General features: G+C 44.3%; 1 protein-coding gene across 2 annotated transcripts in view; it reads left to right on the plus strand.

The window, feature by feature from the left end:
- The window catches only part of Itgb1 (integrin subunit beta 1), a 46,261-nt gene extending 21,940 nt beyond the window's left edge, over positions 1 to 24,321 (plus strand). Inside the window, exons 4-16 of one of the 2 annotated variants that reach the window (XM_085681952.2) lie at positions 2,554 to 2,776; positions 5,066 to 5,236; positions 5,816 to 6,054; positions 8,048 to 8,203; positions 9,126 to 9,221; positions 9,691 to 9,780; positions 11,708 to 11,848; positions 12,208 to 12,407; positions 13,857 to 14,095; positions 14,475 to 14,697; positions 16,108 to 16,340; positions 17,994 to 18,160; positions 18,956 to 19,045. In XM_085681952.2, coding sequence (XP_085538078.1) covers positions 2,554 to 2,776; positions 5,066 to 5,236; positions 5,816 to 6,054; positions 8,048 to 8,203; positions 9,126 to 9,221; positions 9,691 to 9,780; positions 11,708 to 11,848; positions 12,208 to 12,407; positions 13,857 to 14,095; positions 14,475 to 14,697; positions 16,108 to 16,340; positions 17,994 to 18,160; positions 18,956 to 19,030 — 2,253 coding nt within the window. In that variant the 3' untranslated portion in view covers positions 19,031 to 19,045. Of the gene's footprint in view, positions 1 to 2,553; positions 2,777 to 5,065; positions 5,237 to 5,815; positions 6,055 to 8,047; positions 8,204 to 9,125; positions 9,222 to 9,690; positions 9,781 to 11,707; positions 11,849 to 12,207; positions 12,408 to 13,856; positions 14,096 to 14,474; positions 14,698 to 16,107; positions 16,341 to 17,993; positions 18,161 to 18,955; positions 19,046 to 23,200 lie in introns of those variants that run through there. The other variant, XM_085681953.2, reaches the window with a different exon arrangement.
- The last annotated feature ends 2,576 nt before the right edge of the window (positions 24,322 to 26,897 follow it).

Genomic DNA, 26,897 nt, shown 5'->3' on the forward strand with positions numbered 1-26,897 from the left:
TCGTGTATGTCTTCCCTCTGGTGCTTGTACCCAAAAGGCCTAACTGATCAGATGTCAGATATGACATAGGATCTGACAAGTGAAAGATAAAATGAGAAGTTTTTGTTTTATTTCAGAATTTTTTTCATGGTACTGTCCCCCAACATGCATGCTGGGGTGAAATCGGGGAAGTTAGGAAATGCTGACGGGAGCTCTGGCTCCTTCTCTGGGGAATGAGGACCATAGCTCATGCTTTACCAGGCTGCAGTTAGAAGTGGTGGGCTAGAAAGGCAGGTTCACTGCACAGGCTCTGTTGATCCAGCAGCTGCTGACACCATCAGCATCCATTTTATAAACCTAAGTTTATCTGTAGTTGAAACTTACCCAGCCAGAGTTGCATTCTTCAGCTTCTGAAATCTGGGGCATAACTTCTCAGCTATTAAAGGTTCTGTGGAAAGTGTTCAGTGGGATTTTATTTGAGGTTTATGAGGCTCCCTGGATTGGTTAAGTACTTGGAAATGGACAATTCCCTAGGAGCTTGTCCTTGTTTAATTTGAGGTTTGATAATAAATAAAACATTTCAGTTTTGACCCTGGCCCTGGGTGTATAAATGCTCTTGCTGTGTTACGTTGCCTTGTGTTGTGTATGTGTGTGCACATTCACGTGTATGTGCTGGAGGAGAGAGCAAATGCAAAGTGTTTGTGTTGCTTTCCAGCTTCTTTTCTTTTCTTTTTTTTTTTTTTTTAAAAAAAAGGGTTATCTGTTATGTATGCAGTGTTTCTCCTCCATGCCATAAGAGGGCACTAGATCTCATTACAGATGGTTGTGAGCCACCGTGTAATTGAACTCAGGACCTCTGGAAGAGTAGCCAGTGCTCTTAACCACTGAACCATCTCTCCAGTCCCTTCTGACTTATTTTTTAGTGACAGGATCTCTTACTGAACCTGGAGCTTGCTGTTTCAGCTAGCTTGGCTGAGCACTGGGTCCCACAGTGGGTCCAAGAACCCACTGTTCTGTCCTCCATTACTGAGAGCCACGGTTACAGATGTTCCCTGCTACGTGGATGCGAGGGGTCAGAACTGAGGTTCTCCTCTTTGTGTGGCAAGCACTTTATCCACTAAATCATCTCCTGGTCCCCACCTTGGTTTTTATGTATTTACTCATAGAGTATTAGGCCCTTTAAAAGAGGTCAAGGTAAAATATCAGAATCTGGGGCACTGTCTGCTCTCCCAGAAGATACAGGCTCTGTGCTCAGCACCCACATGGTGGCTCACAGTCACTCTGTAACTTCAGTACCAGGGGATGTGACACCCTCTTCTGGTCCTCACATGCAGTGCAGAGATGCACATGCAGGCAAAACACCTTTACAAATAAAATAAAAATTAAGAAAAACAAAATCTTATTTAATAGCCAGCATTTAAAAAAAATTCAGCCAGGCAGTGATGCACTCAGGAGGCAGAGACAGGAAGATCTCTGAGTTCAAAGATAACCTGATCTACAGAGTGAGTTCCAGGGCAGCTACAGGAGAAACCACCCTGTCTCCCAGAACCCACCAGTTTCAGTCAGTCAGGTAAATTTGTGGTATATTTTCTGTCCATACACACAGACCATTATTGGTTGGGTTGTATTTAGGCTAATGTGCTTCTTCGAAGCATCCTGTTGTTTACTGCTCTGCTGGGAAGAGTATGACATAACATGGAAGACCTTCTAAGGACATTTATTGGTGCGGGAGAATTATCTTTATTCTGTCAATCATATTTTAATAAAATGCTGATTGGCCAGGCAGGCAGTATAGGCAGGAAAGCCAGACAGGAAGTAGAGGTGGAGCAAAGAGATTGGGAGTATTCTGGAAAGCAGGAAGCTCCCTCCGCAGTTCTGCCTAGACCACCAGAGAGGAAAGATGTAAGCTGCCCAGCTGAGAAAGGTACTAAGCCGTGTGGCTAACGTAGATAAGGATAATGGGGTAACATATGTTATAAGAGCTAATAAGTAGCCTGACCTAATGGGCCAATCAGTTTATAATCTTATGGAGTCCTGTGTGTGATTTTTATTAGGGCTTGCCGGCTGTGGAGTACTGGGCGGGACAGATACCCCAACAAGCAGGCCCCTTCATGCTACATATGGTGCCCAACTTATAGAGATCTCGGTGTGGTTGATTTTCTCTGGGACTTGCTGGCTGTGGGGTACTGGGCGGGAACAGATACCCCAGCAAGCCGGCCCTCATGTTACAATTTATAAGGGAGAGTTTTGGAGGAATGTCTGGCTGCTGTATGGACTCATCTACAATGAGGGCCTATGAAGCATGCCGAGAACCGAAGGATGTAGTTAGTGATGACACACTCTGAACTTGAAAGATGAGGCTTTAAAATAGGCACTTAGTCTGGAGAAAGATAGTACTTTCCCGGGGTTGATTTTACTTGTTTTTGTATAAGAGCACTTGCTATGATATGGATGAAGGGAAAATTTTGTTAAAACCTAGAAATGAATGATTTTGTAACTTATTTACATGCAATAATAATTATATCAAAATGTTTGCTACACTTTTTGCTGATGTCATATTTTACATATTTTTAGACATTTTTACAAGAAGGAATGCCTACTTCTGCACGTTGTGATGATTTAGAAGCATTAAAAAAGAAGGGCTGCCAACCAAGTGACATTGAAAACCCAAGAGGCTCCCAAACTATAAAGAAAAATAAAAATGTCACCAACCGCAACAGAGGAACGGCAGGGAAGCTCCGGCCAGAGGACATAACTCAGATCCAACCACAGCAGCTGCTTCTGAAGCTACGATCAGGTACCTCCATCCCCACTTGAGTTTTCATAGAACTTTATACAAGTCTTTCCTCCAGTCTTTGGAGGGCTCAGTTTTTGGAGGTTGGCTGGCTGGTACCCGAAGATATGGTGTAAGTTAAATTTTTAGCAGATATAACATTTTTTGTTTGTTTGTTTGTTTGTTTGTTTGTTTGTTTCTGGGTTTTTTTGTTTGTTTGTTTGTGTTTGAGACAAGTTTCTCTGTGTAGCCCTGACTGTCGCAGAATTCTCTCTATAGACCAGGCTGTCCTCATACTCACAGAGATCTCCCTGCCTCTGCCTCCTGAGTGCTGGGATCAAAGGCGTGTGCCATCATCACAGCCCGGCAAACTCTGAGTTTTAAAAATAATAGCGTCCATTTGTCACTATAATTTTAGAATGTGAAAGCAGAGTTTAATGCGTGCACTTGTTTAGTACTACTTAAACACTAAAGTTTTTATAGGTGCCCGTGCCTGTCCCATGTCTGAAGTAGACAGCCCCCTTTCTGCCTGTCGTCCTTCCATCCTCTTCCTGGTGCCCGGCTAACCTTCGGCCTAGGAGTAGACTCTGCTATGGTTTGAATGTGAAATGCCCCACACAGGCTCACTGCTGCTTCGGGAGGTTGTGGAGCCTTCAGCTGGTGGGGCTTGGCTGGCAGAGTGGGTTTCTGTGGCCTTTGTCTTCCTGATTTGCCAAGCTATGGAGAGCTGCTTCCTCATGGTCCTACTGTTGAGGACAAACCTGCCCCAGCCTCTGTGGCCTCCCTGAAACTGAACCAAAATAAATCTTTCTCCTCCTAAGCTGCTGTGCCAGTGTTAGGTCATAGCAAGGAGCAAAATCCGTAGTGCAGACTCCCGCCTCTCCAGCAGAGCGCCACCGTCACCTTGGACTGCAGACCTGCAGGCCTCATTAGCACAGCCCAAATTGTCGTTTTATTTTCATCGCTATTGTTTTAAAACGTTTTTTAGGTGTTTGTTTTGCCTGTATGAATATATATATGTGCACCATGTGTGTGCCCGGTGCCTGTTGAGGTCAGAAGTCATCAGGATGGTTGTGAGCCACCTTATGGGCACTGGGAAGCAAACCTGAGTCCTCTGTAAGATCCGCAGCGCTCGTCACCTCTGGACCCTCCCATCCCACATCATCATTACTTCTACGGCTTTCTGCGCTGGGGGTGCCTGTAAGAGGCTCTGTTCTTGGCACTCAGGAGCTCATGACGTCACTGCTGTGTTTCCCAGTTCCATCCGTTGCCTCTAGTTTCCTTTTTGTGCTTTCTTCCCTTCACCCCTCTGCGTTTCTCTTCATAGTCTACAACGGCACAGACTTTTTAGCTTAGCTCCGCCCCCTCCAACTGCCTGCCAGAAGGCCATGGAGACAAGACTAATGGTTTTTCATCCAAGCACTCTAATGTCTTCCACCCAAGCCTTCATCTTCTTCTATGTTTGTAAATGATTTGTTTTGTGTGCTGGAGATAGAACTCAGACCAGTGCTCCCCCACTGAGCTGTCTCAGCTCTGTGCTGGTGAGGGCCGTGTGACATCTGCACCCCTGACCTTCCTCGTCTGCAGTCCCTCTTCATCTCCTGCTGCTGATCTTCCTGTGGTTTCTACCTCACCTCTTTACCCCATGCCTCACTTTTATAACTCCAAAGTAAACTAGATTGCTACCCACCGTACCTTAGCAATGTCTTTTTACATGGGAACATTCCACTCCTGATTTTCTGTTGGACTCTAGAGTATGCCGTGCTTTCATTCTACCCAAGTTTATGGTGTTCTGTTCTCCTCATAAGCTTGTGTGTAATCAGCTTGTGATTACAGGAGTAGCTACTTGAAATAAGAAAAAGCTGTTTGATCTATAGCTAGGGGGCTGGCCTGCTGCACTGAGCTGGTGAGGTGATAGATATGTCACATGGGGCATCTAGGAGGTGATATTATAGCGAGGAGGTCATATAGACTCCAGGGCACATCACTGTATTTCAAACTTTGAAGTGCCTCCTGATAGTACTGATACATGGGCAGATCCAAACTGTAGCAGAATTATTTGTCTTGTGGGTTACTTGTGGGGGGGCATCACCGTTATCATTTTTGCCTCCCTAAGTCTTGGTGTTATAATAGTTTGTTAAATGAAATGAGACCAAGTGTGTGCCTGTAACAGACTTCTTTTTTTGTGAAAATTGTACACTTAGGACTATAGCATTGAGTGTGTAAATTAAATTTATTTTTTTATTCAATTATTTTTCTAATTTTAGTTTGATTACTGGCTATCTAATTTCAATATTGAATCTGTTTAATTAGGAGAACCACAGAAGTTTACATTAAAATTCAAAAGGGCTGAAGACTACCCCATTGACCTCTACTACCTTATGGATCTGTCCTACTCTATGAAAGACGATCTGGAGAATGTGAAGAGCCTCGGCACCGATCTGATGAATGAAATGAGGAGGATCACTTCAGACTTCCGCATCGGTAGGGATGTTTGGAGCATCGTTTTTGTGTGCGTGTGTGTATGCGTGCGTGTGCATGTTTGTGTGCGTGCGTGCGTGTGCTCACGTGCGTGTGTGTGTATGTGTGCATGTGCGTGCGCGTGTGTGCGTGTGGTCTTCTGCGGAGCAGGATGCTGAGTGTCTTTATCATTTTTTGTCTCAGTCCCATGAGGCATGGTTTATCACTTAACCTAGGCTGATGGCCTGTGATCTTCTTATCTCTTCCTGCAGCAGTGCTGGGGTGCAGGTGTGTTGTGACTGTACCTGACCTTTTACCTGGGTGCTAGGATCTGAACTAATCCTCATGCCTGCTTAGCAAGAGCTTTTGCCCACTGTGCAGTCTCTGCAGCCTCCATACTGTTTGTTTAGAGTTGGAGAGATGGCTCAGTGGGTAAAGGTCCCTGCCTCCAATCCTGATGATTGAATTCAGTCTCCAGAACAACCTCCTGCAAGTTGTCCTCTGACCTCTGCGCTGGGGTTTTTGTGTGAGTGCCCTCCCTAAATAAGTAACATCAGTTTAAAGGTGTTGTAAGTTTGTTGGTCTCTGCATTCTTTTCTTTAGGCTTCGGCTCATTCGTGGAGAAAACCGTGATGCCGTATATTAGTACCACCCCAGCAAAGCTCAGGAACCCCTGCACGAGTGAACAAAACTGCACCAGCCCCTTTAGCTACAAAAATGTGCTCAGTCTTACTGACAGGGGAGAGTTTTTCAACGAGCTTGTCGGTCAGCAGCGCATCTCTGGAAACTTGGACTCTCCGGAAGGGGGCTTTGATGCCATTATGCAGGTCGCAGTTTGTGGAGTAAGTGGTTCCTGCAGGAGACGCTTAGCATTGTCTGCCATGATTTATTTTACGTGGGTTTTTACTGAAAAAAGCAAAATGACCTTAGCTTCTGTATTGTGAGATCGCCCGGGGAGTACCTGATGTCAGTCTTTTAAGTTCCCACCTGGCCTGCTGCTCCTCAGCTGTCCCTCCTCACTGCAGCTCTGCTCCAACCAGCCAGGGAATTCACTCCTGACGAACAAAGGCCGGTATGCTGCTCTTTCGAAACTGGAGCATAGACTCGAGGTGGTTGGGCTTTTGAGGAGGCTGAGGTGTCCTGACTCGGTGGCTCTGTCCTGGAGATGTCACTGATGTTGTCTGGGGTGTCACTAGGAACCGTGCCTCTCACCATGTTCCTCAGCTCAGGGCTGTGCTCTGCTCGTCAGTCTAATAATAGAAGGAGAGAGCTTTCGAAGGCCTGATCGAGCTATATGACAACTTAGGCTGTGATGAAGGTATAAACAGATGTTTGTGGTTTGATTGTAAGGTTTTCAGGGATAGAAAGCCTAGTTCTGTTGGACTAGGGACCGCTATCTATTTATGATCCATGAATATTCTTGATTTGTTTTTTTTCTTTTTTCTCTTTTGAGACCTGGTCTTGCTGTCTACTCCAGGCCACCTTTGACCTTGTAGAGATGCTTTTGTCTTTGCCACCTGAGTTCTGGGGTTACAGGTGCTCTCCCACCCTGACCGTCAACTTAATGAGAACTGAGGCTGAAAGCAGAAAGCGTTGTTCTGTCAGGAAAGCTGGTCTGGAGTGCATGGTGTCTACGGGGGAAGTGTGGGTGTCCAGACAGTGAGCAAAGCACCGTGTGGTGTGGAGGGCGGGCAGCGACTTGGTGTCACTGGAGAGGATAGCAGCAGATGCTCCCAGGACAGTGGTGAGGTGCCATCGCAGTGACCTGTGTGACGTACACGTAACTGACCACTGCCTGTGGAGTGCTGTGATTTAAAACACAGCATTCCAGGTTCCCCTCTCTGAAAAGCCGTTTCCTGGTGTGCCTCAGCTTCGATCAGCAGCATGAAACTGATCATATACCTACCCCACTCCACCTCCCTGCTGTGGCTGTCTCTCTGCATTTAGGGACAAAGGAGCAGGTAACCCTCCTTTGAAAGATGATCAGAATCAAGACCCTTAATTTCAGTCTGGCAGTGGTGGCACACACCTTTAATCCCAGCACTCAGGAGGCAGAGGCAGGTGGATCGCTTTAACTTTGAGGCCAACCCAGGACAGCCATGACTACACAGAGAAACCCTGTCTCAAACACACAAACAAACAAAAAATAAAGAAAAAAACAATTTCTACCTTCAAAGAATTTACAAACATGTTGAGTCAGTCTAAATTTAGGGAAAAAAATGTAATTTTCCCATAATAGAAGAGGATTTTCATGTTACTTAAATTATTTGTTGAATAATCTAGTGAAATTACCAAGGGAACTGATTTCATGAGCTAGAGTGAAGGGAATTAAAGTGGGAGAAGTTCTTTGACAGATTTTCCTAATAAGGAAGGTAGGCATGGTTGCACAAGTCTATAATCTCAGCACCTGGGAATCAAAAGTTCAAGGCCAACCTCAGCTATGTAGTAAGTTTGAGGATAGCATAAGTTGCATAAGGCATGTTTCAGAAACGTGAAGGCCAATGTAGAGGAGAGGCCCATAAAGGAAATATATGGCATAGTAGACAGCAGGGATGCACAGCGGGGTGGGTGGGACTAGGACCGGAGGTGTAGACGCCGTCCCCTGTGTGTTCATCAGTACTCGGTACCCACAGTATTGGCGAGCTCGTAAGATGTCCTGTGGATGCTGCGAAGTGCTGGAGGAGAGTCAGGGAGGCTCTGCACTCAGCAGCAGCACTGGACAAGAAAGACAGTGATACAGAATTAGCTGAAAAGTGCAGTTGCAGCTTTTGAGCCTGAAGGATTTATGTTGAGTTACTATGAGCAGTGTCTACAATTGACCTCTCTATCTTCAAGTCGCTGATTGGCTGGAGGAATGTGACGCGACTGCTGGTGTTTTCTACGGACGCTGGCTTTCACTTTGCTGGAGACGGGAAACTTGGTGGCATTGTTCTGCCAAACGATGGACAGTGTCACCTGGAAAACAACGTCTACACAATGAGCCATTATTACGTAAGTGCTTGGCCCTCACCTGGTACTGAGCATGTGGGACGGTGGGTTTGCAGCTTTCTTATTTTGGTAAGTGTGGGCCCTGCTGACCGCCCGGATAGCTACATTGCTGTTTGCAAAGCTTTGGCATTGTGCTGCTCTGTGTGAGTGGCAGGGGTGCTGAGACCTGCCTGGCTCCTCACTTGCATACATCCTTTGGCAGCTTCCTGGTCATATTTCTAAATGCAATTTCACTAGGCTTACCTCTCTATCTTATGTATATCACTTAAAATTCTGCACTCTGCACTTAAAATTCTGCACTCTGGCCCTCATTGAAAGTAAATATAGGCAAATCATTTATGGTCTAGGAGAAATTCAGTGTTGGTAAATCTTGGCCTTAAGTGCTAGCTAACAGGAGCCTTTAGTTTTGTTCCTTAATTTCACTGTCTTCACATTTAATGTGCGTAGATTGTATCGCATCTAAAATGTCTTAAAATGGGGTTGGAGGAATGGCTTAGCAGTTAACAGCACTGGCTGCTCATCCAGAGGACCCAGGTTCAATTTCCAGCACCTGCGTGGCAGCTCACACTTGTCTGTAACTCCAGCTTAGGGCCCTGACACCCTTGCACAGACAGACATGCAGGCACAACACAGTGAGCATAAACAAGAATAAATCATGAAGCTTCTACAGTATGGAAGTCCTTGAACGTATAAAAGAGAGAAACATACGCATGTGACCCACTCAGCGGTTCTTGGATATCTGATGTTTGATACTCTTACTTGAAAGTAGTGTATGGGAGTGATTTGTTTATGGATGCATACCAACTCAAATACTGTCATAGTAGCAGTTGGGAGTTCAACCTGGGCAATAGAGGGGGACCCAAACAAAACCTGTCATGATCATACAGTGTATTTATATACTAAATTATATTACTTGATTCCTTAGGATTATCCCTCGATTGCCCACCTTGTCCAGAAGCTCAGTGAAAATAACATCCAGACGATCTTCGCGGTCACTGAAGAGTTCCAGCCTGTGTACAAGGTAAAGGGTGCGGGTTTCCATCTTCCCATTGCTTATCATTAGCAGCAGAGTTAGATAGGAAAATGCTACCACGTAGCCACACCAAATTTGACAGACATTGCTTATTCTCATTTTATTTTGTTTGTTTGTTTGCTTATTTGTGGGTTTTTTGTTTTTGTTTTTGTTTTTTGAGGCAGGGTTTCTCTGTGTAGCCCTGGCGTTTCTGACACTTGCTCTATAGACTAGGCTGGCTTCAAACTCCCTAAGATCAGCTGTCTCTGCCTCCTGAGTGCTGGGATTAAAGCCGTGTGCCATTGCTGCCTGATCACTTATATTTGTTTTAATCTCATATTATTAAGATTGTTGTCTTTTTTTAGATTTGACTTTGAATGATAGAATAGAAACCCAAGGTGTCAAAATAATTGTTGCTTTTCAATGGATTATAATTGATTGAATAAAGAATATTTATGTTTTGCATATTTAATTGTAGGAACTGAAGAATTTGATTCCTAAGTCTGCAGTGGGCACACTGTCTGGAAACTCCAGTAACGTGATCCAGCTGATCATTGATGCCTACAATGTGAGTGCACTTCCATTGCTCAGCTTCATGCCATGCCCGCAGTAAAGCACACACGTCATCTAGCTGGAGGGACAGGGCAGAGCATTAGTCTTATGAGAGCATAATTTCAGCCAAGCAGTAATGCTTAGATAAAGGCACATGGGTAGTTACAAGCCCTTGTTCCTGTATTGTCAGGCTGTTTATCTCCCAGTTGGAACAAGAATGAAGCACAGCTGACATTTGATGCACACAGCTTTTCTTCCTCTTCCCCAAAGTTACCTTTATAGAGACATTTTTTATTTTTTTTTCTTAGACAGGGTCTTTCTGTGCAGCCCAGGCTGTCTGGGATCTCACTATGTAGACCAAACTGGCTTTGAACTCAAAGAGATGCACCTGCCTCTGCCTCCCAAGTGCTGGGATGAAAGGCGTGCACCACCATGCCTGGCTAGATTCTCCGTTTTTGATGAATGATACCTGACAAGGATTTTTTTTACTTCTTCAAAAGACAAACTCAGGGGGGCTGGAGAGATGGCTTGGTGGTTAAGAGCATTGCCTGCTCTTCCAAAGGTCCTGAGTTCAATTCCCGGCAACCACATGGTGGCTCACAACCATCTGTAATGAGGTCTGGTGCCCTCTTCTGGCCTGCAGACATACACACAGACAGAATATTGTATACATAATAAATAAATAAATATAAAAAAAAAAGACAAACTCAGAGGACATACTTTTTTTTCAGTAGTAGTTACACACTCTGATGTATGTACATACATAGGCAATAAACATGCCGTTTGGGAACTAAAACTAGTGGAATTCTCCATTCAGGAGCATAAGTCAGAATGCTTGTGATGATTCCCGGTAAGTGCCAGCCAGTGATCATTTAAAATGACCCGCGGGCACCTGCAGTTTCATGGTGACTGTTATATACTATGTAGACCGTTTCCTAGATCTCTAGTCTTTGGTAGGTTAAATTTAGATTAAAAATAGTTTTTACCTTCAGAGTGTGTAGGACACAGGACAGCTTGTGCAGTTGGTTCTCTCCTTCAACCACATGCATTAGCATCAAACTCAGGGTGAGAGCTTGGGGGCAAGCTCCTTCTACACTCTGATCCATCCTAGTGTTTTTTGTGGGCCAGGGTGCTTTGCCTTCTCAGTATAGCCCAGGATCTGAACTTGTGATTTCCTGCCTCCACCTCCCAGGTGTGCTCATCATGCCTGGCTTTTGTGCCTGGAGTCCCAGACATTTTGGAAAGACTTTGGCTCGGAGGGGTTTGGCAAAGACAACAGATTGTAATAGTTTCACATCCTCCCCTTCCAGCCTGTGTCTGCCCTGACAGACTGTTTCCTCACTGGTCACTGTTCTGAGGTGTCTGCTCTTCTAAAGACCACTGGCTGGACTCTGCCTGTCGGCTGTCCCCGTAGTTTATCCTTGTCAGTGCTGAGAACCAAGCCCAGAACCTTGTGGCTGCTGGGCAGTGCTGGCTATCGAGCTAAATTCCAGTTCTTCAGACTCTAGGGAGTGTTTAGGAGGTGACCAGATGCCAGTGGTCCCAGTAAACTTGTGTGCCCTATTGCTCTGATCTCTGGTTAGCTGGGAGGGGTAGACCAGAGGAGGCCTGTGGGTGCGGTGCGACACTGGGACAGCAAGCGTCAGTTCTGTGTTCTTAGGATTCCTCACAATCAGGCTGCTTGCTGTGAGGTCATTAGCCTTTTAGCTGAATAATAATAAAAAGAAACACTTTTACATTCATTGTTTTGAAGGTTGAACCCTTTTTAGAGTTGCTTTAGATTTTCTAACACCCTGTGAATTAATTGTATTGAAATGATAGTGTTTTCATAACATCTCATTTCATTCATTTTGTGTGTGTGTGTGTGTGTGTGTGTGTGTGTGTGTGTGTGTTCAAGTCATATTTTATTTTACTTCCCTGTTCATGGTTAATCTTTCTCTTAGTCCCTTTCTTCAGAAGTCATTCTGGAAAACAGCAAATTGCCGGAAGGAGTAACAATAAATTACAAATCCTACTGCAAGAACGGAGTGAACGGGACAGGAGAAAATGGACGAAAGTGTTCCAATATTTCCATTGGAGATGAGGTATGCTCTATGAGTGTTTTCTGTGAAAAAGAAACAGCATGTGTAAAGAAGTTTAATTTCGGGGCTGGAGAGATGGTTCAGTGGTTAGTAAGAGCATTGGTTGCTCTTGCAGAAGCCCTGGCTGGGTTTGATATCCAGTGGCCATATGGTCATGGGGCTTCCAGGGTGCTTCCTCTTCTGACCCCCGTGGGCACTGCTTGCACTTGGTGCCGAGACATGCATGCAGGCAAAACACCATACACATAAAATAAATAAATCTTAAAAAGTAAAAATTAATTTAATGAGAAGCATCAAATGAATAGCTTTTGAAATATTTTTTATGTTTATTAAGTTTGTTAATCTATTTTTTTCCCTTTAAGGTTCAATTTGAAATAAGCATAACTGCAAATAAATGTCCAAATAAGGAGTCTGAAACCATTAAAATTAAGCCTCTGGGCTTCACTGAAGAAGTAGAGGTCGTGCTTGAGTTCATCTGTAAGTGCAATTGCCAAAGCCACGGCATTCCGGCGAGCCCCAAGTGCCATGAGGGGAACGGGACGTTTGAGTGTGGAGCCTGCAGGTGAGTGTAGCCTGGTCGCGGTGGGGCAGGCAATTCCAGGCAGCTTTGCTGGGAACGCCCGTAGAGAATAAAATCATAAGTCCTCTGCTCTGTGACTTGCTCACATACTCTGAGCTCTCTCTGCTAATACTCCACGGTGGAACTTTAGCTAGGTAAGCAGCGAGCGCAGACTCTCGGCAGCCTTACAGAGACTGCTCTCCTGACAGCACTCCAGCTCTCTGCAGCAGAGATGTCTGGGGAGAAAGAAGTAGATGGAGACCTGTTTCGTAGAAACTGTCAAACTGATAGTGATGATTTTATTTTGCATTTTGTTTTACTTTGAGAAAGGGTCTTGCTTTGTAACCTAGGATGACCCCAGGTTTATGATCCTGCTGCCTCAGTACTTGGGTTATAGGTAGAAGCCCCAGCTCCCAGTGTTAACTGACAGTTTTATTTATGAATTAGTTAGCAAGAGAAAGCAGTGCTTTCCTGTACTGGATTAATTTTGTTTGTCTGGGATAAAGAGAAAACAGCACTAAAGTTTACATTTATTTATTTATTTATTTGTGTGTGTGTGTGTGTGTGTGTGTGTGTGTGTGTGTGTATGTATACCCATGTGCCATGGCAGGCTTGTGGAGGTGAGGACAATTGGGAGTTCGTTCTCCATCTACCATGTAAAATCCCAGGCACTGAATTCAGGCTGTCAGGTTTGGTGGCAAGCACCTTTACCCCCTGAGCCATATAAAAACTGAAAACTAAACTGCCTTTTCTTTAAAATAATAGAACTTTTAAATCTAAATGTCAGTCCCAGACAACTGTGGTTTTGATTATTGGCCCAAAGAAAAGTAAACAGCTATGTTTACCATTAATTTTTAGGTTTTTCTTTTTGTTTGTTTTTCTGGCGGGGGCTGCTTTTCATACAGGGTTCTGGCTGTTCTGGAACTTGCTCTGTAGATTAGGCTGGCCTCGAACTCACAGAGATCCACCTGCCTCTGCCTCTCCAGTGCTGGGATTAAAGGCGTGCGCCACCACCGCCGGGCTGAGAATCCTTCTTGAAAAATGAATTTGTTTTACTTTCCCAGATGCTTTGTTTGTTTGTTTTTGAGGCCGATTTCTCTCTGTAGCTTTGGAACCTGCCCTGGAATTCACGCTGTAGGACAGGCTGGCCTCCAGTTCACAGAAATCCACCTGCCACCGCCTCCTGAGTGCTGGGATTTGTTTATTTTGTTGCTAGAATGTTTTCATTTTGGTCACAATGGTTCCTTGCTGAAGATGAATTTCCCCGAGGCCACTGCTTGTTCCATAAGAACTTGTGTTGCTGCTGCATATGTGCATATGTGTGCGTGTGTAAACACATGCACTTCTCTCATCTGAGAGAGTGCAGGGTGGGCATCCCTAGCTGATAGTTTGCTGGTGTGAGGAGACTGCTTTATGCACCTTTTGTTTATGGACTGTTCGGGTCTTTGACAGGTGCAATGAGGGGCGTGTGGGGAGGCACTGTGAGTGCAGCACAGACGAAGTGAACAGCGAAGACATGGACGCTTACTGCAGGAAGGAGAACAGCTCAGAGATCTGCAGCAACAATGGGGAGTGTGTCTGCGGACAGTGCGTGTGTAGGAAGAGAGATAATACCAACGAAATTTACTCTGGCAAGTTCTGCGAGTGCGATAACTTCAACTGTGACCGATCCAACGGCTTAATTTGTGGAGGTGAGTAAGCCCCAGCCGTGCTCCGCAGTGCAGATGCTCCGCTGGGCAGGTGCTCCGCTGGACAGGTGCTCCGCAGTGCAGGTGCTCCGCAGTGCAGGTGCTCCGCTGGGCAGGTGCTCCACTGGGCAGGTGCTCCGCAGGGCAGGTGCTCCGCTGGGCAGGTGCTCCGCAGGGCAGGTGCTCCGCTGGGCAGGTGCTCCGCAATGCAGGTGCTCTGCTGGGCAGGTCCTCCGGTGAGGTCAGGTGTCTCGGGTCACCTGCGGACAGGCCTTCCACAAGACCAGCTCTCGTCTGTTTTGTGGTTTGGTTTTGACGTGTGAATAATTGCTGCCATCGCCCATTTTACCATTGTTGTGAGAAATATTTTTCTGTTTTTTAGGAAACGGTGTTTGCAGGTGTCGCGTGTGTGAATGCTTTCCCAATTACACGGGCAGTGCGTGTGACTGTTCCTTGGACACTGCTCCATGTGTAGCAACAAATGGTCAGATCTGCAACGGCCGGGGCACCTGTGAGTGTGGTGCCTGTAAGTGTACAGATCCCAAGTTTCAAGGGCCAACCTGCGAGACGTGTCAGACCTGCCTTGGCGTCTGTGCAGAGCATAAGTAAGTACTGCCTGGCTGCTTCACGGAGTTAACTCACTGTGCTGACCCCAGTATCCATTGTTAGACCCTCGAACCCAAGGAGAGTGCTGAGACCTTACACTTCAAGGAGAGTATTTGCTGCTTTTTATGTATCTCATTTTTTATGACCTAAAAATTCTTTTTTAATTTATTTATTCTGTATGCAGTGTTCTGTTTGCATGTTTGCCACTTAAGTTGTTGTGTTACTTTACATAGTTAATGTGTGATGTCGGTACTTGAGTTTTATGCTGTGGAGGTGTGTGTACATCCTTGCATGTGTGTGTATGTGCATGGAAATCAGATGACCTTGGTTGTTGTTCTCTGAACCTTCTACCTTTGTCTATGCAAGGTTTTCATTGACCTGTAACTTTCCCGCATAGGCTAGGACAGGAATCCCACTGGCTCTTACCCAGCTCTGGGATTACATGCCTGGCCTTTTACGTGTGTTCTGGTGATCTGCACTCTGACCATCATGCTTGTGAGGCATTCATCTTACTAAATGAGCCACCTTCCCAGCCCCACCTTTATTTCTTTATCATTTTGGAGACTAGTATTTTTTGTAATGTGTTAATGGGTAATTTATTTGTAAGAAAAATCCAGCTGTTAGTATTGACTTGGAAATTTTATTTGGCTTACTTACATTTGTTATAGAGCTGAATTGCTAGTTTGTTCACTGAAGAATGTTGAATTGTTAATGTTTTTCATAAAATTTATAAACAGTTTAGAATTGACCATGGGCTGTTTTTGAACTTGGGGTCCTTCTGCCTCAGCCTCCCCTTGCTGGACCACCACCAAGGGCTCAGACTAGACTGTTACACATATCCCCCAGGTCTGTAGTTTGCTCGTTGGTAGTCTTGGGCATGTGTGCTAGAGGTTTGTCACAGACACGTTGGTGTCTTTACGAGAAGGATCCACTGTGCAGCACCCACAGCTGTGCTGTGGGCGTCAGGTCTGAAGCCGACTGGGAAGTAAAGTTTGCGAATCAGATGTTGGGCAAACCCTCGATAAGGCCTGGTCTTACCAGGCCTCACAGGCACTGGCCTTTACTGAAGTTTTTACTTCTCCAGTGGAGGGCACGAGCTTGCCAGCAGCTTTGGTAGTGAGAGGCTTCTTGGGTAATTTGCCTCCAGGGCATGTGGCCCAGGGTGGGTCTGGAGAACGCCTCACTTGTCCCCTACTCTCTGTCTGCAGCTTCGCCAGCCAGGGTGGTGCTTGGCCTTAGTGGCCGTGCTTGACTGAGGATGCTGGAAATGGGGATCTCCCTGGAACACAGTATCACAGTTCCTCTTAGCTTGTGCTGCCCTTAGATCAGCCTGGCCATTAGTTTAGCTATGAAGTGCTCTAAGCAGAATCTGTCTTAATCCATGCTAAGTGTACCGATTGCTGTCTTAGAGAATGTGTTCAGTGCCGAGCGTTCAACAAAGGAGAGAAGAAGGACACGTGTGCGCAGGAGTGCTCCCACTTCAACCTCACTAAGGTGGACAGCAGGGACAAGCTGCCCCAGCCAGTGCAGGTGGACCCCGTGACCCACTGCAAGGAGAAGGACATTGATGACTGCTGGTTCTACTTCACCTACTCGGTGAACGGCAACAGCGAGGCCATCGTGCACGTCGTGGAGACTCCAGGTAGGCAGCGGCTGGGAGACGCCGTCTTTCTGTGCTCTGACATCAGAAACAGCCTGGGTTCTTATGTCTCAGCCTGTGCTGGGAAACTTTTCTCTCAGAGCTTAAAGTAGGACTTGCCTAGTTATATAACAACAGAGAGGGCAGGTTTACAGTTACCTGAGTGGAACGTTTCAAGACTAAGCAGTAATCTGTCCATAGCAGCGGCATTATTGACGATATTTAAGTCTGAGTTTGATTTAGCTTTAGGTATTGGGAGAGGTTTTCTTAAAGATTTTATTAATGTGAATTTCTTCAAATTCCCCAAATTAAGCACATTTTACCTTTTTTCCTTTCACAGCCTTTGTAGATTCTTTGTCTTTTTTTTTTTTTAAGATCTATTTATTATGTTCCCAGTGTTCTGTCTGTCTGTATGCCTGCTAGAAGAGGGCACCAGATCCTTACAGATGGCTGTGAGCCACCATGTGGTCGCTGGGAACTGAGCTCAGGACCTCTGGGAGAGCAGCCAGAGCTCTTAACTGCTGAGCCATCTCTCCAGCCCCCTTTGTCATTCTTTATTATTTGTGTCTAGTTTTTTTCCTTAATCTACATATTTTAGAATATATGGTGAGCATCTGTCTATTACAGGAAATTGTCCAATTTTTTAGTTTTTATAAAAGAAATGTATTTATTGTGTGTGTGTGTCTGTCTGTCTGTGTGTCTGTGTGTCTGTGTCTGTGTGTGAAGCAGGTTGTCAGCCTCGTCGCAGGCACCGTTGCCCACTGCGCCATCTTGTGGTCTTTGATGTTTTATGTTTTCTGCGCTGAGTGTCCCCAGGGTGTTGATAAAGGAAGGGCTTGCTGATTTCTGCAGTGGTCGTGACACTACTTTGACATCACACCAGAGTGCAGATCAATTTGAGGGAAAAAAATGCATCTGGATAAAGCCTTTTTAAAAATTAACCAATTGCATTAAAAGTGTATGTGTGGTGGGAAGGGTTGGTGCCAGGCACCTTTATCCATGCACATAAGGAATTTCTCCAGTTACATCACTCTTTTTGTTTGGTTTTGGGACAGTCTTGCCTTACAGCTCTTGGCTGGCCTGGAACTCATGTCATAGACCAGGCTGACTTAGAAGTTGTGACAGTCTTACAGCCTCTGCCCGTGAGTTGGGCCTATACTGCCATGCCTGACTGCCAACCATCTTTTGTGTATTTTTTTTTGCCATTGCTTAGTACTTTATAATCTTGAAGATCGTGTTCTTAATTATATATAAGCTTTTCATTATTTCTGATGCTGTTAGCATTTTTTAAAATTTTCAGTCTTTAAAGAAATATGTTCTGTAACCCCCAAATAAATGGCCTATTGATTGTATTTCCTGCAGTTTTGTAAGCTACCTGGTTAGAACCTAGAACCTAGTAGCTTTTTTTGTTTGTTTGTTTGAGGCAGGGTCTCATTATGTAGATCAGGCTGGTCTCAAACTCATAGAGGTTCTTTTGGGATTAAAGGTACCTATCACATTACCTGGCCTAGAACCTAGCAGGTTTTAGATAGGTTTTGGGATAGTGCGAGTTTCTAGTACTATTGATTCTGTAAGGTCCCACCCAGCTCTGCGTGGTCTTGTGACCTTTGTGTGTTCTCAGTCCTTGGATGCTCACAGTAACCTTTTCATCTGCAGACTGTCCTACCGGTCCCGACATCATCCCGATCGTAGCAGGTGTGGTTGCTGGGATTGTTCTCATTGGCCTGGCCTTGCTGCTGATTTGGAAGCTTCTAATGATAATCCATGACAGAAGGGAATTTGCTAAATTTGAAAAGGAGAAAATGAATGCCAAGTGGGACACGGTAAGCTACGAAACATCTACTGAGAAGATGTATATGTAGTGAAGTATATGTAGCTTTACTGGTGAGACTGACCTTTAAAGTCCAATTTAACTATTTCATTCCCTAAAGTTCATTATTCTAGAATTTGCATTTGCTGGAAACCAGAAGCCTCTGGTTGCAGTAGACCATTTATGAGGATCCATATTCTGCATATATTGTGGCTAGTGTTTTTCTTTCTAAGTGTGCTCTGCTCATTTGTCTACTGTAGAGTCTTAAATGATATCAACAGTGTCTCAGGCTACACTACAGAAAGACCCCCCCCCCCCCAGTATGATTCTCTTCATGTGACTTCTGGGTACCATAACCAGATCAGTGGTTCAGACTAGAGTGATAGGAGGGCTGACCAGAAGGCGGGGTACCCGGGGCCCTTGTGGGACGAGTCCTGTATCAGCTGTGTTTGTGCATTTGGAAATACTTGGCCTGACCTCCGTAAAACTTGCTTAACAGAGACACAGGCTCTGCCTAGTTTCAGTGCTTTTGGATTAGAGCCGGGTGGTTGGCTAAGTGTTGGCTCTTATGTATTCACATTTTGACACAAGAAAAAGTTGATGTCTTCAGTCAGCATTCTTAAATTGTAAATGCAAGTAGTCATGTGCCTTTTACTATAGTTAGGTTGGGTTTGTTTTTTTTTTTTTAAATTTAGCAATCTCAGAATTGGATTGGAATAGAAATAGGATTTCATGTTATGGTGTTTATACACTATACATACAATTTTCTTTCTGATGAAATCACTAGAAACTGTTTCTTTCACTTTAGCAAGAAAATCCGATTTACAAGAGTCCTATTAATAATTTCAAGAATCCAAACTATGGACGTAAAGCTGCTCTCTGAGTTGCCGTTCGTATTTCCTTTCTCTTTCTATCCTTGCATGTGAACTTCTGTCTTTTTTTACTGCACCCTGTGTGTTTCTCAGCACTAAGGCTGTTTTGTTTGGCTTTATTTATGTGGCTTCCTGTGGCTCTCTCATATGTTAACTTAGTGCGTGGAAGGACTTTGCAAACAGTTGGGTGTAGAGCAGCCCTGTGTGGTGGCGAGGAGAGACTGCTTCACACTCTGGCAGCCCTCAGCCCTCGCTGGCCTTGGCCCTGCTCAGTGAGCGGAGCCCCCAGCTCTGTCACCTCCTTGAGGCTGTTCTTCTCACAGGTCTGCAGGGAGGTAGTGCTGCTGGGGTGGCTGTGGACGCAGTGGGACTGCTGTCCTGTGTTAGATTGTCGTGACATAAGGAACCACCTTCTGAATTGAATAGTGAATTGAGTGTGAAATCAAAATGGCAAAACCATAGTATGGTGTTTGTGTGGTTCACAGTTAGAATTCATATTGCCCACCCTAGAAAGATTCTGAGACTTTTCTAGTTTTTTATTATGTGAGTATTCCACTGAGAAGCAGAATACTATTTTGTGTTAGTTATTAAATGGTTCTTACTTTCAAGTTTAAAACTAAAAATTTTTGTTGCTTATTTTTGCTTGAGACAAGATCTTAGTGTGTAGCCCTGGTTTTGCTGTGTAGACCAAGCAGGGCTTGAGCTCAATTAATACACCTGTTTTTGCCTCTTTAAAAACTCGCCTTGGGCTGGAGAGATGGCTCACACTTAAGACCTCTGCTCTTCCAGAAGTCCTGAGTTCAATTCCCAACCACCACATGGTGGCTCCCAACTGTCTGTAGTGGGATCTGATGCCCTCTTCTCACACAAAGTCGAATGTGCAAACAAAGTGCTCATATACATTCTTTAGGAGGGTGTTACTGCATAGAAGAAGTAGTACTGCTGTTGTGTCTACTTGGTTAGTGAACCTCTGCACTGTGGGAGGCTGCAGTTCCACCCGCAGCCCTGTAATTACTCAGTCATGAATCAGTCGATAATGAAAATTGACTTGCAGAAAGCTCCAAATACGGGAATATTTCTTGTTTAAGAGACACAGGAAATAACAATACTAGATATCATGACTTGCTGGATCTCTTTTGCTGCCAGGGTTCTATTTAAGGTCTAGTTTGTTGTAGAAAGTTTTTGTTGAGTTCACGTATGTCTGAAAACTTAATGTACTCTCCTGCTCTCACCTGGTAGTTGGCAGGAGTAATTACTGCAGGGAAACTGACTAGCTAGTGGGCTTACTGGAGTTTCACTTCTCTCCTTTGTGGGAACTATCAGGCATTAGCAATTTCATTTAGTTACTTACTTCTCACAGGAGAATTTTCCACTTGTTTTATTGAGGTAACTGTTTGTGCTTTCTGTACATTCAATGGCACTTTGTGTAAATCATCAGTGGTTACTATTTATACTTAATGTTTATATTCTTGACTTAATTTTGACTGTAGTATACCTTCTTCAACTAAAATAAGTATTTCAAACAAGAAAGCCAGTGTTTCTTAAATTTTACGTATATATTGAAATGTAAGAAAATTTATGGCTATAGATTATCCTAAGATGTTTTCTTAATAAAAATTTTTAGGAATTAATAAAAATTAATGAGAGTCAATAAGTCAGAAAAAAATTATACAAAAACATTTTTGTGATAAGTGACCAAGGTTTCCCACAAATTAATTACACTGTTAGCAGACACTGTAATTATGTGAGCATATAAAACCGTCATGTCGGGACACTGTCCTTCCCTGGCAGTTTTATATGCCTCCCAGTCCGCATTGCACACCTCAGATACTGTGCACATAAGCACTTCCAGCCACCACTGTCAGCTGTTCCTCGTGGACACAGAGGGACTCACTCCAGGGGTCGCCTACACACAGACATAAATACACTTTGGACTCACTCCGGGATCGCCCACACACAGACATAAATACGCTTTGGCTTCGGGGCGAGGGCTGTACCCCGAGTGACTACTAATTGGATTACTGTAGCTCATCTCCATTTAAACTGATGCCTAATACACACAGTGAGTTTAGTTTGATCTCTAACATGCATGTTAGACTTTTGTTTGATTAGACTTTGAAATAATAGAAATGTGTGTGTGTGGCAAAGCAAATTCTCCAAAGGTAAGTTTTTATCATATAATTTCTACTTTAGATTCCTTGATAATAGATATTGAACTTCTCTTTTTTTATATTTTGCTTTCTGTTTTGTTCCCTTTTAATTCTTAAGCACTAAATACCAGACCGTGTTAAGTGCATTAACACAAAGACAGTTAAATGGCAGTGTAAAGGTCTGGTATGTTTGAAAACACAGTTCTAGGGTCACACCCTGGTGGAAGCCGCGGCTGAGGGAGGACTGAGGTTCTGAGCAGTGCTATCAGTGTAAGAGACTTTGTCTGAGGGGTCGGGTGTCACTTTTCTGTTCTCTCATTAACTGCACCGACTCGAGCAGCTCAGCGGAAAAGACCTTTGCTGCAGGTCGCAGTTGGTGAAGTCACAGCAGTTGGAGCTCGGTCAATTGTATCCGAGTCACAAAGCAGAGTGACAGATGCTGGGGCGCAGCTGACTTTCTCGTTTTATACGATATTTGAGCTCAGGAAATGATTCTACCCACAGTGGGCATCTCACCTTAACTTAAGATAAACCCCACAGATATGGCCTGAACCCTGTCTTCCACATAAGTTTAGTTGACATTGATATTAACCATCTATTCTGGTTTGCATTCTGCTGCTGTAATAAACACTGACCTAAAGCACCTTGGAGAAACAAAAGGGTTTATTTGGCCTACAGGTTACATCCCATCCACCATCAAGGGAAGCCAGAGCAGGAACCTGGAGACAGGAACCTGGAGACAGGAACCGAAGCCAAGACCCCAGAGAAATCCTTACTGCTGTGCCCTGGCATAACTCCCCCGGCTTCCTTTCTAATCCCTGGCATAACTCCCCTGGCTTCCTTTCTAATACAGCCCAGGCCAAGTTGCGCAGGGGTGGCACCTTCCACAGTGGGCTGGGCCCAATTAGCAATCATGAAAATGCCCCAAGGACATGGCCACAGGCCAGATTAATGGAGGCAATTCCTTAACTAAGATTCCCTCTCCCAGGGAGACTTCAGTTTGTGTCAAGTTAACCAAAGCTAACCAGCATCCCAGCATAGATCCTCCGTGCTCAGAAAAGTTGTGTTTTGAGGGGTGGGAGTAAGTGATCACCTGTGTGGTTCTGATCTGACTGCATTCACGTAGCTGCTGCATCTAGGGAGATGCTGACCTTGCCCTCAGGGCTGAGTCCACACTGCCTTTCTCTCTTGTCTCTGCTCCATTCCCAACACCTCAGAACATATTTATGTATGTTGTATGAACTCTATGCATCTCTGCCTAGATATGGCATTCTTTGCTCTGTACCTTTGCTTTGTATAAATTTGTTTTTCAATAATTTATTTGTAGTCATTTTCCCTTTGGATGCATTCCAAAACTTCTCATGTGAATCTCCCTTTCTGGTACTGTTCTCATGTTATTTACATTTCTATTGTGAATGCAGTCAGATCACCTTACTTCATATCTTCACACACCGTACTGTACTTGTTATTGTTCTGCTTAAAACTCCACAGTCAGTATATTTTTCAATCTTGAGAAATGTTTGTGGCTTTGAGTCACTTGCCGAAACCTCAGTGGCCTTCACTCAAGACTAGAACTGTGATCAGCATCACCCTTAGGCTATTGAAGAATGGTAATTAATATTCTAGGCATATTTTTGCACAGTACCGTGGGTGATACTGACAAACATACCCAGAACACTAAATCAGTCAGTCCATAGAAGATTCCAGGAACACAGTTCCTTCTCTGGGGACAAAGTTAGCCACCCCATTTTATCAAGTACTCCTATGCATTAGGTCCAAGTGCTGCTTTAAGCTGGGTACCGACCGTCAGGGCGGCTGTGGAGGCTGTGAGGCCGTTTGTGAGGCAGCTCTCCAGGGGTGATGAACTGGAGTCGGTGCAGCGTTCCAGTAGCCCGAGTCTGCGGGGCAGGGTGTCCTCTTCACCGCTGTCAGACGCTGGACACTGGAGGCTTCTTAAGAAAACTGCAGCTTTTAATCTTGTTTTGGAACACTGATTTTTAGAGAGTAACTGGTGGTTTTTGTTTGTTTTAGGGTGAAAATCCTATTTACAAGAGTGCCGTGACAACTGTGGTCAATCCGAAGTATGAGGGAAAATGAGCCCTGCTCAGGCTGATTCCACAACGCCGAGCTCACAGCAGCATCGTCTTAGTCACGTAGGGTAGCTTTGGGGCTCCGTGGCCAGGGGTTTGTTCACATGCAGGTTTGGGAAATGTACAATATGTATAATTTTTAATTTTTTTATTATTTTGAAAATAATGTTATAATCCATGCCAGGGACTGACAGAAGACTTGAGAAAGGATCTTTATCCTTGTCAGCTGAGGTCACAGTGTGCCTTTTTAACCCTTCCTCCCAGATCATTGGAATCAAGCTCTTACTGGATTCAGTGGCACTGCTGGGCAATGCAGGGCAGAGTTGGAGCAGCTGCATCACCCGTGTCTGCACCGCCACTGATTGCCAGCAGAGTGCAGGCTGGCTGCCGGCTGCTTTGGCCTGCTGCTGCCCACTGGGCATGCCCAGTGCTGCATCTGAAAGACGTGTGCTGGCAGTTTCCAGTTAAATCACTTTGACACAGTTGTTTTACAAAGGCCATTGGGAAAATTCAGAGAGGTGGAAGGAAGAACTTAGCTTTAAAACCTGTGTGCCATTCAGAGTTACTTGATCCCGTAACTCTGACGCCTTCTCTTTATAAATCCAAGCTTGGATAAAAATCCTGGGAACTTTTCAGCTAAAGAGTCCCTGACTTAGCACTATTCACATAAAGGCCATAACTTTCATAGCATTTGCTGAACAGGAACCTTTATATGAGTTTATTTTACTTTACTGTTCTGTTTAATTCCTGGTGCTCTTTTTTCACTTCCTTTAATCTTTTCATGTGTCTGTTTGCAATTTGGGGTTAAGACTTTTTATCATTTTTGTTTACTTGGCTGTTCATTTGCCTTCTTCACAAACACTCTAAGCTGTCCTGCTGCTTGCAGGGCTACAGGGCCTGGGCAGGGCCCCCCAGCAGCAGGTCAACCACTGCGCCTTCCGAACGCCTGCCCTGCTGCGCTCGCTCTCACCCTAGTCACAGCCTTGTTTTAAGTGCCTTTTAATTTTGACAATGCTATTAACTGAAGTTATTTATTAAAATAAAAAGGCCTAAAATACTTAATGGTGTGTTTTGTCTCCATATTTTTGTTAGTTTTGTGTAGTTTTTATGTGTTAAAGATACTGAGGGGAAACAGCTCAATCCACTCAATAAGCTGAAGTGATTCATTTTAGACGATAGAACAGACTGCAGCTCCTGTCCCCCTGAGAGGGGAGCTTTTTCGTTCCTACATTAAGCAGAATGTTTTATCAACACCAGCTTAGACTGCTAGATGCTGGAGAGCTAACATTTAGGAGAGGGGTGAGATTTTTGTTCTTAGGGAAGAACTAGGGAAGTCTTAACTTTCATTTAGTTTTAGTTATTTTTATGTAAAACTGTATTTCCATAAAAACGCTTGTGTAAGGTTTAAAAGAACTTGGGTTGGCAAGGTAACCGTGGGGAAGAGCTCTTGCTCTCAGGCCGCTGGTCTGAGGTCAGGCCTTAGCGCTCATGCAAGGCTGAAGTAGAGACTTGACCATCTGCCCTTCCCCCCAGCCCAAATGCACAGACGGTAATAATAAATTAAAAGATTTAAAGAGAAGTAAGTATTTCCTCCTTGGATATACAGCAGACGTCAGAACGGTGTGAGAAAGGAGGGTGTTAGAAGTTCCCCGTGGTCCACCGCGGTGTTAGCGGTAAAGGTGCTTGCTGCCTAGGCTGATGACCTGAACTTGATTCTCAGGACCCACATGGTAGAAGCAGAGAGTGGAATTCTAAAAGCTGTCCTCTGTCTCATGCATGTGCTCCTGAGCACCCACGGGTGCACCTCCCTCCAGCACACAACAATAAATGTAAAAAAAACTTAAGAATACTTCTGACACTCTAGTCATTTATGCTAAGTGGCCTTCTTTTCATTTATTTAAATATGGTTCCTAGTTTTGACTAAAACAAATTTGATGGTAGAATTTACATTCTTGCTAGTTTGTATGATTCGTGAGAAAGGTCTTTATCTTGTTCATATATTGCCCTGTTTTGCCTTAATGTATCCTGTGTTCTGTTGTTCACGCCCATGCTTAGTCTAGCTAATTTCTTTGTGCTTTTATATGATAAGTATGACTTACTCGTTTTCTTTTCTAGAATGCAACTCTTACCTCATACCATAAGAGTGAAGTTTGTTTTCTAGAGCAACCCCCTCAAAACACATGAAATGATGACTTTGTATATTTTGTATTATCTAATAGGGGAAGAAAAAAGCAAAAACAAATCATTTTTCTGACGGTAGAGATCTGTTTGTTGGACGCTTACTGAATTGTTTATTTTTAGGCTGTATGCAAGGATATTGACATTTGTATAATTTTAGGCTTGAAATAGACAATTTCAAAATATAATCTAAGAGATTAAGCTACATATTTTATATACAGACTGCATATTGAGACTTTATAGAGATTCTTGGGAGACACATAGAACTTTGCCAGTAAGATAATTTTTTTTTTCAGCAATAACATGGATGAAATTAAAGGCTAGAAAACCAAGAATGGTTTGTGCTGACACTAGATAAGGTGGGATCCGCGGGCAAAGCGAGGGGCACAGCATGCAGAGAAAAACAGGCCATTTCATCAAGGGGATTTAACAGCTGTAAATAAACATCAAGCAACAGAACTTCCACACATAAGCATCAGCACCTCACAGGCATGAAAAGAGAAATGAAATTCCTACAGTAGCTCCGAGGAATGGACAGAACCTAGGTGAGGAAATAGGCCCCAAGCAGTGCTGGATCTTAGTTAGATTACAGCTCTAGTCAGCTTGCATTTTTAAAACTTAGAAGAAAGTAACTGTCAGAACTGAGCGACGGCTGTTAGCTTGTCAGGAGTAGTATGTAGATGTTGTCTCTACATCAAGATCTGTAGTGCTCCTTAGCCATGTACAGTTTCTCTTTTCCAGTTGATTTCGTTAAGGTTTCTATTGCTGTGAAGAGACACCATGGCCATGACAGCCCTTACAAAGGAAAACTCTTAGTTGAGTGACTTATAGTTTCAGAGGTTTAGTCTGTTATCACGTCAGGACATGACGGCATGCAGGCAGCTATGGTGCTGGAGAATGCGCTGAGAGGAGAAGGAACTGCATCTTAGTCCTGCAGGCAACAGAAAAGGGTCTGAGACATTGGCCGTGGCTTGAGCATAGAGGAGACCTCAAAGCCCACCTCCAGTAGTGACACACTTCCTCCAGCAATGCCACACCTCCTAATAGTGCTGCTCCTTGTGAGCTTATGGAGACCAGTTACATTCTAGCTACCATATCAGTCATACTTCACCAAAGATGAAATGAAAAGGAAAAGCTAAAACTAGGTTATACTTACCAGGATTCTCTGAGGCCCTCTGGTCTTCGTCACTTTAGAAAAAAAAAAAACTTAATTGGTTTATTATTTATGAGTGGATGATGTGTGTGCATGTTCACGTGTGTCATGGTACACCTGTAGAGGGCAGAGGGCAGCTTTATGGAGTTGTTTCTCTCCTACCGTATTGGGGTTGGGTATTGGATTCAGGTTGCCAGGCTTGCACAGCAAGTTCTTTACTCGTTGAGCCATCGAGCTGTCTTGGCTCATAATTTTTCCGAAGAAAACTACTTTTGCTGGACGTGTGGACGATCATTCTCTGACATGT

Source organism: Myodes glareolus, chromosome 22 (assembly GCF_982192425.1).
Source record: "Myodes glareolus chromosome 22, mMyoGla1.1, whole genome shotgun sequence".
NCBI lineage: Eukaryota > Metazoa > Chordata > Mammalia > Rodentia > Cricetidae > Myodes > Myodes glareolus.